General features: G+C 39.5%; 1 protein-coding gene across 1 annotated transcript; it reads right to left on the reverse strand.

Annotated features, from left to right (window-relative positions):
- Window positions 1–5,430: 5,430 nt before the first annotated feature.
- Window positions 5,431–7,735, reverse strand: LOC124929466 (uncharacterized protein At4g37920). Its single transcript, XM_047469833.1, has 5 exons — window positions 7,459–7,735; window positions 6,952–7,383; window positions 6,613–6,857; window positions 5,862–6,049; window positions 5,431–5,770 (listed from the first exon to the last, which is right to left on the reverse strand). The coding sequence occupies exons 1-5, from the start codon at window positions 7,673–7,675 to the stop codon at window positions 5,542–5,544; spliced, it is 1,311 nt and encodes a 436-aa protein (XP_047325789.1). The 5' UTR covers window positions 7,676–7,735; the 3' UTR covers window positions 5,431–5,541.
- Window positions 7,736–17,933: the final 10,198 nt, after the last annotated feature.

Here is a 17,933-nt window from a genome sequence, read left to right on the forward strand (position 1 = left end):
AACGGTTAAAAATAAAATTAAAAATGTTATTTGTACGTTTCAAACTTGCAACCTAACTAAGCAAGTACAACCATTTAACCAACTAGGCTAACAATATTTTATATTTAAGATTCAACAAAAATTTGATGAACGCGAGATATTTTAACAATAAAAGTTCAAATTTTTAACGAACTAATTTATATATATAATGATGCTTAATTTTTAAAGTGTCAGGATTTCCGGGTCGAGAGTTGTGGTTAATTTGGATATTTATGTGAGAGTAAATGGATATTTGGGTCGAATTGTGGGTTGACCCGCCCATAAACTTAAAATGGTTAAAAATAAAATAAAAAATGTTATTTTATGTTTCGAACTTACAATCTAACAAAAATAAATACAATCCTTTAACCAACTAAGCTAACAACACTTTATATTTAAGATTCAACACCAAATTTGATTAATGCGAGACATTTTAACAATAAAAGTTCAAATTTTTAACGAACTAATCTATATATATAATGATGCTTAATTTTTAAAGTGTCCGGATTTCCGGGTCGAGAGTTGTGGTTAATTTGAATATTTATGTGAGAGTAAATGGATATTTGGGTCGGATTGTGGGTTGACCCGCCCATAAACTTAAAATGGTTAAAAATAAAATAAAAAATGATATTTGTATGTTTTGAACTTGCAACTTAACAAAATAAGTACAACCTTTAACCATGTGTGATGATGTGGTTTGCCGAGGGATAATAGACCAGTATCATTTGAAAGTGGTTAAAGAAATATGAATCAAATATTTGATTGACCAAAGTTTGAGGTCACGATGCTAATTATTAAAAAATATGAATTAAATATTTGATTGATAGTGAAAGTGTAAAATCACGAGATGAAAAATTCATTCGAAAAAAATATGTAATAAAAAATGTAAGAAAAAATAAGTTATTTTATCGAAGTGAATAAAAGGTGGAATGATAGCGTTATATTTTTATTTTAATAATTTTAAATATTAAATAAATATTATTATAATTTATTTTATTTTTATTCTTATTTGTGTACATTTAAAAAAAAAAATTCTAATTAATGTAATATTGGTCACTCAATCTATTCATTTATATCCATCAGGGGAAAGTACAATTATTAAGAAATTGAATTGATGTAATAATGGTCAAGCAACCCATTCATTTATATCAGGGGAAAGTACAATTATTAAGAAATTTAATAATGGTACTTCTTGTATACAAATAAAAGTAAGGCCGTGTTTGGATTGGGTTATTTTAATAATCCAAAAAATCAAGCATCACTTTATTTCTTTTCTCTTTTATTAAATCACTCAATTCATTCACCAAAATATTAAAATATTTTTTATTTTAAATTATTTTTATATATTTTTTTATATATATCAATACACTTAAAGTATTTTTACAAAAAAAAGAGCATCATTTCTTCAAAATCATTCAATTATTTAATTTTTCTTTCTCCAAATTATTTAAATAGAAGAGTGATAAGGGAGAAAATTTAAAATAAAGAATAATATGTCATTATATGACTGGACGAAAAAAAGATAAAAGTGATAAAAAAAAAATTATTATTATTTTTTTGATATTACATGTCAAGTTATTCCCTTCCCATTTTCACTCCCAAATTTAATTTACCAATCATTATCATCTCTCATTTAAATAATTTGAAACGAATCTTTACTTTTCATTCTGATTTACTATTATCAATATTTAATAATATCAAATTAATTTAAATATACTTCACCCCCAATTAACATATAACACAAGTAAAGAATTGCGTCTGTTACAATAAATTAAAAATTAAGAGTTTGATTTACATTAAAAAAATGTTTTAAATAAAAACTTACTAATGGAGAATCAAGCCACTTAAATTATATACAGACTTTAAAACTTACTAATATAGCTCAAGTAAAAGAATTATGCCTCTTAAATTACATCTATTACATCCAGACTACCTCAATCCCGTTGTTATAAGCATGATCTCTAAGAAAACAAAATTCATGGATTCAAATTTTACTAAGGGAGATAGAGTTGTATTTACTAAATTAAAATTAAAGTAAACAAAATTGCTCCTAAAAGACAAAATTTACTAACTCTATTTTCACTGAAAATATCTTTAAATTAAATTAAAAAAAAATCCCAAATATAAACTTTTAAACTAGTTCTTTAAAATTTTAAATCTATTATAATAATATTTTAAAAATTTATTTAACATAATTTTTTTTAATTAAATAATAATATATAACTAATATTAGTGAATACAACTTTTAATAAAATTTAATCTACCACTTTAAATTATTGTCCCCAAAAGGAACATAACAGAACTAGAAACATAAGCCCATTTCTTTCATATAATTTATCTCTTGTAAAAACCATAACTGAACAAGGTTTTAGAATGAGAACTTTGGGTTGCTGCCTGTTTGTTAGATGGTGTGTCAATAACATAATTACTTTTAGTGTGATAGTTGATGATGGTGGATCATAGAGTGATTAGAAGTAGGTGATGGATAATTACTTTTACTGTGATAGGTTGATGATGATGGCCATATGAGTGATTAGAAGTAGGTGACGGATGTTCGGATGAATTCAAATTTGCAGATGGTGGACCATGACCATATGAGTAATACTCATTTCAAGATATTTCAAGATATTTGACGAGATCTTGCAACCGTGATTTTCGATTCTCTCCTTCCACGGTGAGCCCCGTTAACACCAAAAAAAAGCTGAAATATTTTCAAATTTTTTTTTTTTGAAATAATTCAGCCGATTTTCATGATTAAGAAGTATAATAGTTATCGAGTAATGATAGAGAGCGCGAAAAAATTGACAAGAAAGTCTAGGGAAATGATGTGTCATTTCCTGAGTGGTTTGAAAATTTGAAAATCTGAAAATTATCTCTCCTATTAAATTTTCAAATCACTCAAGAAATGACACATCATTTCTTTAGACTTTCTTGTCATTTTTTTTCGCTCCCTATCTGTACTCAATGGTTATCTCATCAAACGATACATCTTTAACCGACGTAAGAGTGCGTATCATCGATTCATACTCTTCTGAAAATCCATTCATGATAGTCGTAGATCTTGATCTTGATCTGATCATATTTCTCGTCACATATTAATAAAAGAAAAATATAATTAAAATCTAGCCTAACTAATAGTCAAATGATTACTAGATTAAAAAAAAAAAAAAAGTTATACCATCTTTTAAGGATAATAATATATATTTAGGGCCTAATTGATTTAGCAGTGTCAATAATGCATTTGATGAAGTGTGGGCGTTTTGATATCTGAAAATAAAATCCAGACCAAATTTGAATTCCAGATGAAGCTAGTAGTCAAACTCACTTGAGTACAAATACACATCTATTAGATTCCTCTTTCATTCTAGCCTCATAAATATAAAGCTAGATTTTATTAAAATTTTGTGTTTCAGATGTAAAAATAATTTATTTAAATTAATTGGGGGTAAACAAATATATTTTTTGGGTTTTTAAATATTATAGTGTTTTATAAAGAATCAAATAGTGTTATTTTAATAATTTTAATAATAAGATCCTAAGACAAAATAAATAATTATTGATGTAATAATGGTCAAGCAACCATTAATTTATTTCATGAGGTAAGTACAATTATTAGGAAATATTTATAATTTATTACTGTACTTTCTATATACAAACTTAGGGTTTATAGGCTGAGTTTTGAGTTTGAGCGTTTGCGTAATAAGCTGCTACAGTAACTTTGCGTAATAAGTTCACGCAAAAAATTATAATCAAACACACTTTTGCGTTTAAACTCAATTTTCTCTCGACCTCCCTCCTCACTTTTAAAATTATAATTTCAGCGTTTAAGATTATAATTTCAGCTTTTTTCTCTCTTATCAATTTTAAATAGTTTTTTATTCATTCTCCCTAGTCTATTTCATTCATATTTCTAGTCATTTTATTCATTCTCTCATCAATTTAATCTCTCTCTAATCATTTTATTCATTTTCTCTCATCTATTCCATATATTTATAATTTTTTATATATTTATATAAAATTATTATAATAAAAAAACATACATTTAAATATATTTTTATTTATTATTTATAATATATGTACCTAAATATATAAAATAATTAAGTAAAATATAAAAATATAAATACATTATTATTTTTTTAATTTATAAATTATAGTTTTAAAAATTAAACTAGTTTTAATTATTCAAAAGTATCGAATTATAATTGAAATAAATTATAATACGAATAGGATGAGAGAGCTCGAAAATAAATGGACAATTAAAAAATTAGAGCAAAGGGAGAGTGTGAAAATATATATAATAATAAATTATTATTTTTCATCATTTATTTTAGAATATATTATTTTTTAAATTAAGTAATTTATTAATATTTAAAATTATGTATTAATAATTTTTTTTTATAAAAATTAATATATTAATATAATTTATTTTGAAATATATATTATTTTTTAATTTAAATCATCTATTAATATTTAAAATTAAATTAATATATATATATAATATTAATTATTAAATAATATTATAAATAAAAAAAAATAAATAAGCTGAACATATAAGCTGAATCAAACATGCCAAAACTTAACAATTAAATAAGCTAACATCAGGTAAATCTGAGAATAAGCTGTCGTCAATAAATTGAGAATAAGCTCAATCAAACTAGCCCAAAACAAAAGTAAGTATTCAAGGTGTTGGATGAAATTATTTATCTATTCCAATTTTCATGTACCATCATTTTAAATACTGGTACATTCAATTTGGGATTAAAGATTTCATTTCATTCAAGATTGGTTTATATTTTACTCTTTCATTCTAATTTACTCTTATTAATATTTAATAATATTAAATTAATCTATTTGCTTGCTGTATAAATTAAAATTTTATTAGGATAATCTAACTCAACTACTCAAGTGTCAAGAATCATGCTTAAGAAAACAAAATTCACGATTCGATTTTTACTAAAAACGTCTTAAGTTAAAGTGAGAAATCGTGCTATATTTACTACATTAAAAAGAACTAGTTAAGACTTAAGATATATCAAATGTAGAAATAAAAATCCCTAAAAACTAAAATTTACGAGTTCAATTTTCACTAAAATATTTTAAAATTAATTTTAAAAAAAATTCAAAATATAAAAATTTAAACTAGTCTTTAAATTTTTTATAATAAAATCTTACAAGTTTATAAACAATTTCAGTTTTATATAAAATTAAAATAATATTATAAATTTAAAAAAATATTATTATTTATTCAATGTAAATATAATTTTTTTTAACATAATTTGTTTATTAATATTTATTAATTAACAATAATATATAACTAATATTTGTAAATTCAAAACTTTACCAATTTACAACTTGTAATGAAATTTAATCTACCACTTTAAATTATTGTACCCAGAAGGAACATAACAGAACTAGAAACATAAGCCCATTTCTTTCATATAATATATTCTACAAACAACATAAACAAATGACATGCATCTCTATCTTCCCCATTGTTTTTCCTAAATCAAACAAACCATCAAATTAACTCTCGAAGATCGAGTTTGAGTCGTCGGGCTCACTCTCAGCAGTAGTCTTAGTCTTATAGTCACATTCAAAGTACTCCTCTTCGATTGTCTCCTTCAATATCATAAGCCTTTCTATAACAACTGGTTGATTCATCTGCTTCACTTCTCTCATTTCCGTTTCTTCTTTATTAAGATGATAAACATCCAGCATTATAGTCACCCACTTATGTAATTCCTTCGGTGTCCTGTCTCCCACAAAAAAAAAAGAAAAAAAATTACATCAAACCATAGAGATCAGGAGAATTAATTGAATATCAATCAATCAATAAATTTTACGTGTAGACTGCGCTTGGATCTTTGGATTGATGCTCGTCACCAGGAGAGAAAGCAGTAGCCAACGCTGAGAATCTGTCTTCAGGATCCGTTATATTCAGCAAATATTTTAGCAGCTTTATTTCCTTTGGGGCTATGGTTCTCAAGCTGCTCTTCATGGTTTTGTAAAGATGATACATTATATCTTTAACCTGGATTATTATATACATGATCAATAAGTCTACTACCAAAAGATTGCAATCCTAGGTTACCGATGCCAAGAAAATAGTCTGAAACATTAATCTTTTACATTCCTTATTGATCATGTAAAATTTATCATTCAAAGACAGACTAAACTCATACACAAGTTATCATTCAAAGAAAATAGTCTGAAACTTTAATCTTTTACAGTAAGCCTAATACACAAGTTTTGAAACACCTGGATATAATAAATCTAGATCCTGAATGAGATTATGTTTGGAAACTAAACTCATTCATAGACAGACTCATAAATTTATGGGTTGTTTCTCATCTGTGTATCTAGAGGATAAAAATGAATGAGATTATGTTTGGAAACTAAACTCAGTCAAACACAAATTCAAAAATTTCTCATAAGTATCTGGATGAGATTATGCTTGGAAACAAAATTTGGAAAAAAAAACCCAAGATTAAACAAGGCAATAACTATGCATCTGGACAAAGAATCTACAAAAGAAAAGAAGAGATAACAACATCAAGACTAAAACAGGGGTTTGTATTCAACTAGTAATAGTACCTCATTCTTCATGGTAGATGATTCCTTTGCTGCAGCCCAAGCACTGTTTATTAACAAGATCAAAGAAGAATCAAGCTGTTTCGATTTCGCAAGACTTTTAATCTTGTCACAAGCTACTTCAACTGAAGAAGAGTTAAGTATACTATTGAATTTCTCTTGAGCAGTATCGAATGTGTCCACAATCTCCAGTGTATTGTCGAAAGCAGACACAGCAGCCAAACACCTAGTCCCCAATCTAGATATTGCTGTTCTTCAAACAATGCAATCTTATGATTAATTCATAGCATATATATATTAAGATCTAAATAGAATTCAAGAACATACATACATATAACATACCATCGCGATCCTCCAAGCCTTCATTGGTCTCCCACAGTAAACTGAGATGGCGAAAGAATTCATCAGTGAAGTCCTTTCTCCTTCTGGCAACAATAACATTAATATCGGTTGGATTATCCTGAATCTGTTTAACAAGTTCAGCATGAACTTCCATTTCCTTATCAACCCTCTTAACTTTTCTTGATAAAGAAACAAACTTTTGCTTCAATTGAGGATTGGTCTCAGCATCAGCCCTAGACTGACATCGATTATAGAACCTATCACTGTATTTCTTCCACTCATCTCTGAAAACCAAATACTTCTTCCAATCCTTGGCTCTGGGTTTCTCATTTAGAAATAAATCAATCATCCTATCACAGAATTGAGTAATTGTGTAGCCGTCAGCCACTTCAACATCTACTTCCTGTTCCTCCTCCACTCCGGCAGACGTTTCTGAACAACAACATGAGGTAATTGGAAATGAATCCTAAGTCTCGAATCACTATATATATGAGAAATTTGACTTACTGGTGGTCGGGAAGGAACAGAGAAGAGTGTGAGGCCTTGAGCCGATTGTTGTTCCTCCTTTGCTTGACTTTGATGCGGCATGGAAGAGAAAGGAAGTAGATAGTGAGGGCACTTTTGAGGGATCGCCATTGAAGGAATGTATGAAAGCTCTACTAAGAAGAAGACAGGAGTTTTGAGGATTGGTAATTGTAGTGATCAAACAATTATCAATTCTCATTCTCTAAGGAGAGAGATAGAGAAGGAACGTTATCTTAGATACCTTCCTGTAAATAAAAATGGTTTCTTCTACCTAAAACCCCTTCCACGCTAAAACCCTACAATTTATTGGGAAATTTGATAATATGACCCTAAAAACTTAACTATTTTGAAATTTAACCTCACTAAATTTGGTTTTGTTTTTAACCTTTTTTTATAATTTTTTCCAATTATACCCCTGAATAACCTTTTCAATATTTTTTTTTTCTTTTTTCTTTTCTTTTTCTTTCTTTTCTTTTCTTTTCTTTTCTTTTCTTTTCTTTTCTTTTCTTCTTTTCCCCCGCTTTCCTCTTTCTCCCTTTCCTTTCCCCCCGACCGTTGCACTCCCCTTCTCCCCGCTTTCCTCTTCATCTTCTTCTTCTCCGTCACCTACCTCCCCAGCCTTGTTCCGTTTCCGTTTCTCCGCCGACGCCAAGCTCCGCCGCCGACGTTCGCCAAGAAGCCCAACCATTCGTCGATCGCCAAGCCGAACTTCTAGCCAACGGACATTTGAGGTTAGTTTAGGTTTATAGTTTAGGTTTATTGTTTGTTGTTTGTCATATTTTCGTGCCCTAAGGAGCTTCGTTCGGTTTGTAATAGTGAGGTTTATAGTTTAGGTTCGGATATTCGGTTTGTTCTTGGCCGTTTTCCTATCTTTACTCTAAGTATCTTTGTTGATATGTCAGTGCATTGATATAGATTGTGCTTAGATTGTTGAATAGTTAGATATACTTGAGATTGGTGAAAATGCTAAGATTGATATAGTTTGAAATGCTGAGAATGTTTGTGAATATTTGCTTTCCATGTTTTGCTTATTATGAATATGAATGTTTGTGAATGTTTTGCTTAGCTGGTATAGGGTTTTAGGGTGGTGAACATTAGGGTTTTAGGGTTTTAGTTTAGGTTTAGGGCTTGGCGTGGGGGTTGGGCGTGGGGCGTAGGGATTAGGCGTGGGGGTTGGGCGTTAGGCGTGGAAGTTGGGCGTGGGGAATGGGTTTGGGCGTGGGTCTTGGGCGTGGGGCGTAGGGCTTAGGCGTGGGGCGTGGGGAGTGGGCGTGGGGGCGTTGGGCGTTGGGCGTGGGTAGTGGGCGTGGGGGCTTGGGCGTTGGGCGTGGGGGTTAGGCGTGGGGGATTGGGCGTTGGGCGTGGGGCTTGGGCGTGGGGCGTTGGGCTTGGGCGTGGGGGTTGGGGCTTGGGCGTGGGGGTTGGGCGTGGGCGTGGACATTGGGCGTTGGGCGTGGGGGTTGGGCGTTGGGGGTTGGGCGTTGGGCGTTGGGCGTGGGCGTTGGGCGTGGGGGTTAGGCGTGGGGCGTGGGGCTTGGGCTTGGGCGTGGGGCGTGGGGCGTGGGGCGTGGGCGTGGGCGTGGGCGTTGGGCGTTGGGCGTGGGGGTTGGGCGTTGGGCGTAGGGATTAGGCGTTGGGCGTGGGTAGTGGGCGTGAGGCGTGGGGGTTGGGCGTGGGCGTTGGGCGTTGGGCGTAGGGATTAGGCGTTGGGCGTGGGTAGTGGGCGTGAGGCGTGGGGGTTAGGCGTGGGGCGTGGGGCTTCAATTATTAATATGATTTTATTGTTTTTGATCAACCAAACTGTGTTTATGATTTTAATGACTGTTTTTGCAGATGGCACCAAAGGAAACCATTCTCAATGATTTTAATGGTCGTGTTTCATGGAAATCCACCGGTCCTAGCTTGGCAAAGATAAAGGAGAGGTTTACTCACCATGATCTTTTGGATAGGGCTTTGCAGACCCAATTCAAGTCTATATTCCAAGCCCCGACATTATTATTTTCAGGAACCATACTCCATCAGATGCTTATCAGAAAAGTCAGTTCAAATTCGAAGGAGATAAGGTTCATGGTCAAAGGTAAGGAGGTCTGCTGGGGCATGAAGGATTATGCATTGGTGACAGGCCTCAACTTTGGCAGATTTCCGTTGGTGGAGGAGGTTGAAGAATGTCCACCCCTTGTCCTCAAATATTTTAAGGGTAAAAAAGATGTTAAACTGAAAGAGCTTGAAGACCTTTTCGTCGGATGCTCTGATAAGGAGGATTCATGGAAGATGGGGCTCATATTTCTCATTTACCAGTATCTGTTCGCATCTGATAACAGGAGGAAGATAAGTTTAAGAATCTTTCACATGGTGGAAGACATGGAGATGTTCCTCCAATTTCCATGGGGAAAGGTGTCCTTCAGAGCTACCCTGCAGGGTATTGACAAAGATATCAAATACCTCCGTGGATTATATCTCTTGAAGAAGAAAAACTGGAACAAGAAAGACGTATGTGATGTCGCTTATACTATACATGGGTTCGCACTAGCATTCCAAGTGTGGACCTATGAGCTTATCGATACATTCGTCCCCAATTTTGCTGAAAAGACACCGGAAGATGATCTTACAAGCCCAAGGATAGTGCTCTATAAATCTTTTAGGAGTTATACCGGACCTGAGGTATCTACAGCCATCCAGGAGTGCACTGTTCGAAGAAGAATTCATGAGTCTGCGGAGGAGAAGCGGATGTACTCTGGGGACGACTTTGAAGATATGACAAACAACATTTATGATGAATTCTTTGGATGTGATACGAGGAAGAGAAAGATTGAGGTTTTTGAAGAAGAAGAAAAACTTGAAAGGACTCCCAAACCGCCGACCAAGAAGAGTAGACATATTAGTCCCAAGGTCCCTGAAGTTAGTGGTGAAACTAGCCAAGAAAGCTCCTCTCATTCAATCCCTTCTGCGACGACTCCTATTCCAACTGTGTCTCAAGACTTAACTGCCAAACTTGATGTGCTGACAAATGTTGTGAATGAGATTAAAAAGGATGTCAATGACATTAAAAGTGAAATCAAGCTCATGAAGGACAATCAACAACTTATAATCACATTATTGGGGCAAAGAAATGAACAAAAGAATGGTGGAGGAGAAGAAAAAGAAGAGGCAGGTACAGCTGCAATTGATACTCAGAAGAGGACGACAAAGAGAAAGAATAATAATCTTACACTTGTTGAGAATAGAACGAAGAGGAAGAATGATGATGTTGATAATGAGAATAGGACGAAGAGGAAGAATGATGAGTTGATGAACTCTAAGAGGAAGAAGAATGACGATAAGATGAAGAAGACTGAGGATGATGATGAGATTACAAGAAAGAGGAATGAGAGGAAGGAGAGGCGAGAGAGGCTGACGATTTTGTCAAAGAAGAAGATTGATGATGAGTTGGCCAAGAAGAGGAATGCTGAGAAGTTGGCCAAGAAGAGGAAGGCTGAGAAGAGGAAATCGAAAAAGGTACACACCCTAAACCCACACGCCTAAGTCTCACGCCCCACGCCCACTACCCACGCCCCACGCCCACTACCCACGCCCCACGCCTAATCCCTACGCCCAACGCCCAACCCCCACTCCCAACGCCCAACCCCCACGCCCCACGCCCAACCCCCACGCCCAACCCCCACGCCCCACGCCCAACCCCCACGCCCCACGCCTAACCCCCACGCCCAACGCCTAACCCCCACGCCCAACGCCCAACCCCACGCCCAACGCCCAACCCCCACGCCCCACGCCTAACCCCCACGCCCAACGCCCAACCCCACGCCCAACCCCACGCCCAACTCCCACGCCCACGCCCAACCCCACGCCCAACGCCCAACCCCACGCCCAACTCCCACGCCCACGCCCAAGCCCCACGCCCAACGCCCAATCGCCCAACTCCCACACCCACGCCCAAGCCCCACGCCCAACGCCCAATCCCCACGCCCAACGCCCAATCCCCACGCCCAACCCCCACGCCCAACGCCCAACCCCCACGCCCAAGACCTCAAAATGTATATTAATCTCATTTCATTTTTGATTTTGCAGAACGATGAGGAGGAGGAGGACGAGTACGAGGACGAGGAGACTGAGGAGGAGGAGACTTTGGAGAAGGACGAGGAGACTGAGGAGGAGGACGAGGAGACTGAGGAGGAGGACGAGGAGACTGAGGAGGAGGACGAGGAGACTGAGGAGGAGGACGAGAATGACGAGAAGACTGAGGAGAATGACAAGGTATGGTATAGAACGTGCGAATCCCCACGTTCTACAATGTATATATATTAATCTGATTTTTCATTGTGCAGAATGATGATTCGCCCCCCACGCCAAAAACCTCTCGCAAATTGGTTTTTGATGGCTCAGAGGAGAAGAATGATGATGTGCATGAGAACAAGGAGAACAAGGAGAATAAAGAGGTGGAGGAGAACAAGGAGGAGGGGGAGAATAAGGAGGTAGAGGAGAATAAGGAGGAGGAGGTGGAGGTAGAGGGGAATAAGGAGGTGGAGGTGGAGGAGAACAAAGACAAGGAGGCGGAGGTGGAGAAGGAGAAGGAGGTTGAGAAGGAAGCTGAGAAGAATGACAAGGTATTGCACCACGCCCTACATGGGAATTCCCCCCTACATTCCAATTCCACAATGTATATTAATCTAATTTTTTGATTGTGCAGGAAGAAGATTTGCCTCATGTTCCAAAGGAGAAGAAAGAGGAGGTGGAAAAAGAGGTGAAACAATTGACTCCCTCACAATTTGTTGGTAAAAGTTTTCGGAGAAAGAAGAAGTCGAAACAATTGGGGGAATACACCGACCCTGGTGGGAAAGGGTTTAAACTAAATGATCCGGTTAAGGTTAATCCTTTGTTACGAATTGACGAGGAAAAGATGAAGGAGTTGAAGAAATGGTTAAAGAGTGATGCAAAGGATTTCAAGGAGTTGACGACTTGCTCTGCAGATCGTTCTTTATTCAACAGATTGCTCAAGCCTCAACAATGGTTACACAATACGGTAAGTATTTCTGTTCTCTATTTTTTAAACCCCACGCCCCACGCCCTACCCCCACGCCCCACGCCCTACTCCCACGCCCAACGCCCTACCCCCACGCCCAACGCCCAACCCCCACGCCCAACGCCCAACCCCCACGCCCAACGCCCAACCCCCACGCCCAACCCCCACGCCCAACCCCCACGCCCAACCCCCACGCCCCACGCCCAACCCCCACGCCCAACGCCCAAGCCCCACCCCCACGCCCAACCCCCACGCCCAACCTCCACGCCCCACGCCCAACCTCCACGCCCCACGCCCAACCTCCACGCCCCACGCCCAACCCCCACGCCCAACGCCCACTACCCACGCCCAACCCCCACGCCCAACGCCCAAGCCCCACCTTTTGTTCTACACCTAATAATTTTGCTTAATCTATAATTTTTTTCGCAGGAGATAGATGAAATCTGTCATCTACTGAAACGAAGGGTTGAGGAGTTCCCTAAGACATATCCAAGAAATTTCTCAATTGCTGACTCCAATTTATCTCAGAAGATGAATAATCGCTATGAAGTGTTCACCCCGAATCCTGCAGGCTACAAATTCGACGATCTCATGGAATACGTAATTGGTGAAGGAAGTAATCCTTGGAATATTGTTGATATGATATATGTACCCTTGAACATAAAGCAGAAGCACTGGGTCCTGTGCAAGATTCATCTACAAGATTGGTGCATATATGTATATGACTGCGAACAGAATATGTTCTCAAAGGATGAATATGACACATTCTTGGAACCAATGTGTGTAATGGTTCCGTACTTGCTTGAACAGGGGTTCAGCACGAGCGATAAACAAAGGTTTCCACATATCAAATTGGATGCGATGCCATATTCCATAATACCACACCCAATAGTCCCAAAGACAACCAAAAGTGGGGACTGTGGGGTTTTTACTATTATGCATTTGGAATACCTTACTGCCTCATTGGATATATCAAATGTGGTCACTGAAAATATGAATTTTTGGAGAAACAAATGGGCAGTAAGGTTATTCCATCAAATTGTAGACCCTTGATCTAAATTCAATATAAATAGTTATTTTGTTTGCTTTAAATTTCATTCTAAAATTAGTTAATTATTGTTGTCTTTGTTAGATTCAAATGAATGAGATTTTCCAGTAATATGTATAACAAAACCTTAAATTAATTCAAGTAAATGATATGTAAAGCTCCAACGCCCAAGCCCCACGCCCAACGCCCAACCCCACGCCCAACGCCCAACGCCACGCCCAACCCCACGCCCAACGCCCAACGCCACGCCCAACTCCCACGCCCCACGCCCAACCCCCACGCCCCACGCCCACGCCCAACCCCCACGCCCAAGCCCCACGCCCAACGCCCAACCCCACGCCCAACGCCCAACGCCACGCCCAACTCCCACGCCCAACCCCACGCCCCACGCCCAACCCCCACGCCCAACCCCACGCCCCACGCCCACGCCCAACCCCCACGCCCAACCCCCACGCCCCACGCCCACGCCCACTCCCCACGCCCACGCCCACTCCCCACGCCCACGCCCACTCCCCACGCCCACGCCCTACCCCCACGCCCTACGCCCACACCCCACGCCCCACGCCCACACCCCACGCCCCACGCCCACACCCCCACGCCCAAAGGCCCACGCCCAACCCCACGCCCAACCCCCACGCCCAAAGTCCCACGCCCCACGCCCAAAGTCCCACGCCCCACGCCCAAAGTCCCACGCCCCACGCCCAAAGGCCCACGCCCCACGCCCAATGGCCCACGCCCCACGCCCAATGGCCCACGCCCTACGCCCAAAGGCCCACGCCCCACGCCCAAAGGCCCAAGCCCCACTTATTGCCTTTGGGAACCTGCACATCAGATCTGTTACAACAGAAAAAAAGTCACCTGCACATATACCACCTGGACAAAACTACCACCTACATATATAAAACATCATATGGAATAGTAACTAATTCAGTTGGTGCAAAAACTTACAATTTAACAAAAAGATACAATTTAACCAAAAGAAATATTGTCTAGAGAATGTGGCAAAGATGAAGATTGTGAAGGTTGTTCCAATTGTGACGGTTGTGAAGGTTGTGAAGGTTGTGCCACTTGTTGTCTTGAAGTAGATGGTGCAGGCATCACTGCTTTGCATGTTGCCCTGTTATGGCCTCGACCGCCACATGAGTTGCACCGTCTCTGTTCCTTACGAGGCTCACCTTGTGATGGCCTACGCTTTGTTGTTGGCCTACCCTTCTTAACCTTGATGGGGGGTTTTAGACAAACTCGTTCCTTGATATTTTCTGGAATATCCCAAGAACCTTCATCGCAAACTGGATAACATGTATCTACATATGCCATACACCATGCTTCAGTTGTGAAAAACCTGAAAAAAAAACATTTAAGTTATATAAATTCAATCTTAGAATTAAACAATGCAATAATTCTCTAACCTTGAGCAGTACTCATAAGGAATTGTTTTCCGAGAACGGGCAGCAGCAAGGGCATGTTTACAAGGAAGACCAGATAGATCAAATACCCTACAAGTACAAGTTCGAGTTTGGAGATCAACTTGAAAATCATGTTGACCGTCATTCACATGAAACTCGAATCTGTTAAGCGGATTAACGGTGTAGAATCTGGCCTTCTCGGCTTGTTCACGTAAGTACTTTTCATAATATTGAGATAAATGTTCTGTGTGGTTAGAAGCTTTTTCTCTTCTATCATGAAACCATTCTTGTAGTGTGATTCGTAAATACTCAGCCAATGTTGATATGGGATATTTCCTAGCATTTCTGCACTGACTATTAAAGCTCTCAGCGTAATTGCTTGTCATTTGATTGTATCGAAAACCAGGAAAAAATGCACGACTCCATCTCTCCACTCCTATCTCTTCCAGATAGACAGCAATACGAGGGTCCTTGGTCTTGATCTTGTCAAAATGGAGTTGAAACTTTGGAACTGTATATGCGCGTGAAGCCATATCAAACTCATCGTGGCAATTATCGGTTTTGAATTTGGCCATAATATTCATTTTGATGTGGTATGTGCATGCCGCGTGATGTGCTTCTGGAAAAACAGCGGACAAAGCATTGGCAATACTTGGGTGTCTATCAGATACGAAGACGAGATCCGGGACTAATCCAATTGCCACTCTTAATTGTTGCATAAAATATGTCCAAGAGTTATTATTCTCCGAATCAACAACGCCAAAAGCAAGGGGAAATAGTTGTTCATTCGCATCCAATGCAATCGCAATCAATAATTGACCTCCAATCTTGTGTTTAAGAAAACTAGCATCGACGGACAATACTGGACGACAATACTTGAAACCTCTGATTGAGCAGCCTAGAGACATGAACATATATCTGAAATGACCATGCTCATCCGTCTGAATGTCAGTTATGGTACCTGGGTTACTCTTCGCCAACATGAACAAATATGATGGCAATTTTCCATATGATTCCTCCACTGTTCCTCGCACTGCCATTAATGCTTGTTCCCTAGACCTCTAAGCCTTATTATATTTCAGCTTAAACCCATAATTTGTCTGCATGTCTTCCATTATTTTCTTAGGCATGTGGTCATGGTGATGGTCCATATACTTACGTTTGATGCACTCCGCAATTACCCATGATGGTGCTTGCCTCACATTCTCTTGCCTCGTCAAAATTGAGCATGTGTGTACATTTAGTAATTTTCGAATCTCAAACATCTCTTGAAATTTCCCTTTCACAGCACGCAACCTCCACTTGCAATTCTCATTCACACATTTCACAAACCAAAGAACTTTTGTAGACTTTTCGATTTTGAATTCAAAATGATTAGCCATCGCATATCTATGCACCCTCAATTGAATTTCTTTTTTGTTCTCATAAAACGTACCCACTTCCAATCCGTTTTCAAGGGTTAATTGAGCATGTGTTTCAACCGGGATTGGTTCCTCAACATTAATGGATGTTTTCCTCATAGGGGAAATGGCTGGCCTGGGTTCAAAAGGGGGGGGGGGGGTACTAGCAACCAATTCACTCGGATGAAGAAATGGGACTTGTTGTTCTTCATTTACTGCATTGTGTATGTCATTTTGGGGGAGTGGATCTTCATGCTCAAATTCAGAAACCTCCTCTCTTTGGATTTCATCCGTTGGGTGTGAAGGTTGTGACTTCTCTAGTAAAGATACACAAAGAGGAGTGTTTTGCTCTTGGTGTGAAGTCGAAATATGTTGCACATAGAACATCACATCTTTATCACATCGGATAACAGCAGGAGGAGCTCTTTTAAAAAGACAATTATACTTCACTTTCAACACTAAATCATATCTCACTTTGTCCACGCGAATAGCATCATAGACGATTTCAGTTAATTCTTCATATGTAGTATTTCGGGATAGATGCACACCTACTAAAGAATTTGCTTCAAAAGAACTAACACCTTCATCATCTTTCAGCCACTCACCATCATATAGGACAAAACAGCTAACATATAAATTGGAATCTGCAATTGATAGAAATTTAAATGTTAGTGTACAAAAGAAAACCTACCATAAATGGATCGTTGGGCTTGGGCGTGGGGCGTGGGGGTTGAGCGTGGGGCCTGGGGCGTGGGGCGTGGGTCTTAGGCGAGGGGTGTGAGACTTGGGCGTGGGGTGTGGGCGTGGGGGTGGGGCGTGGGGCGTGAGACTTGGGCGTGGGGTGTGGGCGTGGGGGTTGGGCGTGGGGCGTGGGTCTTTGGCGTGGGGCGTGGGGAGTGGGCGTGGGGCTTGGGCGTGGGGCGTGGGCGTGGGGCGTGGGGCTTGGGCGTGGGGCGTGAGGCGTGGGGCGTGGGGCGTGGGCGTGGGGCGTGGGGCTTGGGCGTTGGGCGTGGGGCTTGGGCGTGGGGCGTGGGCGTGGGGGTTGGGGGTTGGGCGTGGGGCGTGAGGGTAGGGCGTGGGGCGTGGGAGTAGGGCGTGGGGCGTGAGGGTAGGGCGTGGGAGTAGGGCGTGGGGCGTGAGGGTAGGGCGTGGGGCGTGGGGGTAGGGCGTGGGGCGTGGGGGTAGGGCGTGGGGCGTGGGGGTAGGGCGTGGGGCGTGGGCGTGGGGTGTGGAGGTGGGAGATTATGCGTGGGGCGTGGGGCGTGGACCGATTTTGACAGCATTTCGTTTACGTAGCATTTCCCAGCATTTCCCAGCATTTCAACCATAACATAGACAGACATTCAACCATAACTTGAATGAAATGAGATTGATAGAAATGAACGTACCCATTTAGATGGTCTCGTCGTCGCGGGGTCTTAGTTGGGTCTCAGGCGTCGCGGAGCTGTGTCGTTGGCGTGGCGGCAGTTGACTACGGTGGTGGCTGTCAGTTGGGGGAAGGGAGGGTGGTGGGGTCGCGGTGGAAAGGAAGAAGAAAGGTGATTGGGGGAAGAAGGGAATGTTTGGGAAATGGGGGACATGTGGGG

This window comes from Impatiens glandulifera, chromosome 3 (genome assembly GCF_907164915.1).
Source record: "Impatiens glandulifera chromosome 3, dImpGla2.1, whole genome shotgun sequence".
In the NCBI taxonomy this organism is placed as follows: Eukaryota; Viridiplantae; Streptophyta; class Magnoliopsida; order Ericales; family Balsaminaceae; genus Impatiens; species Impatiens glandulifera.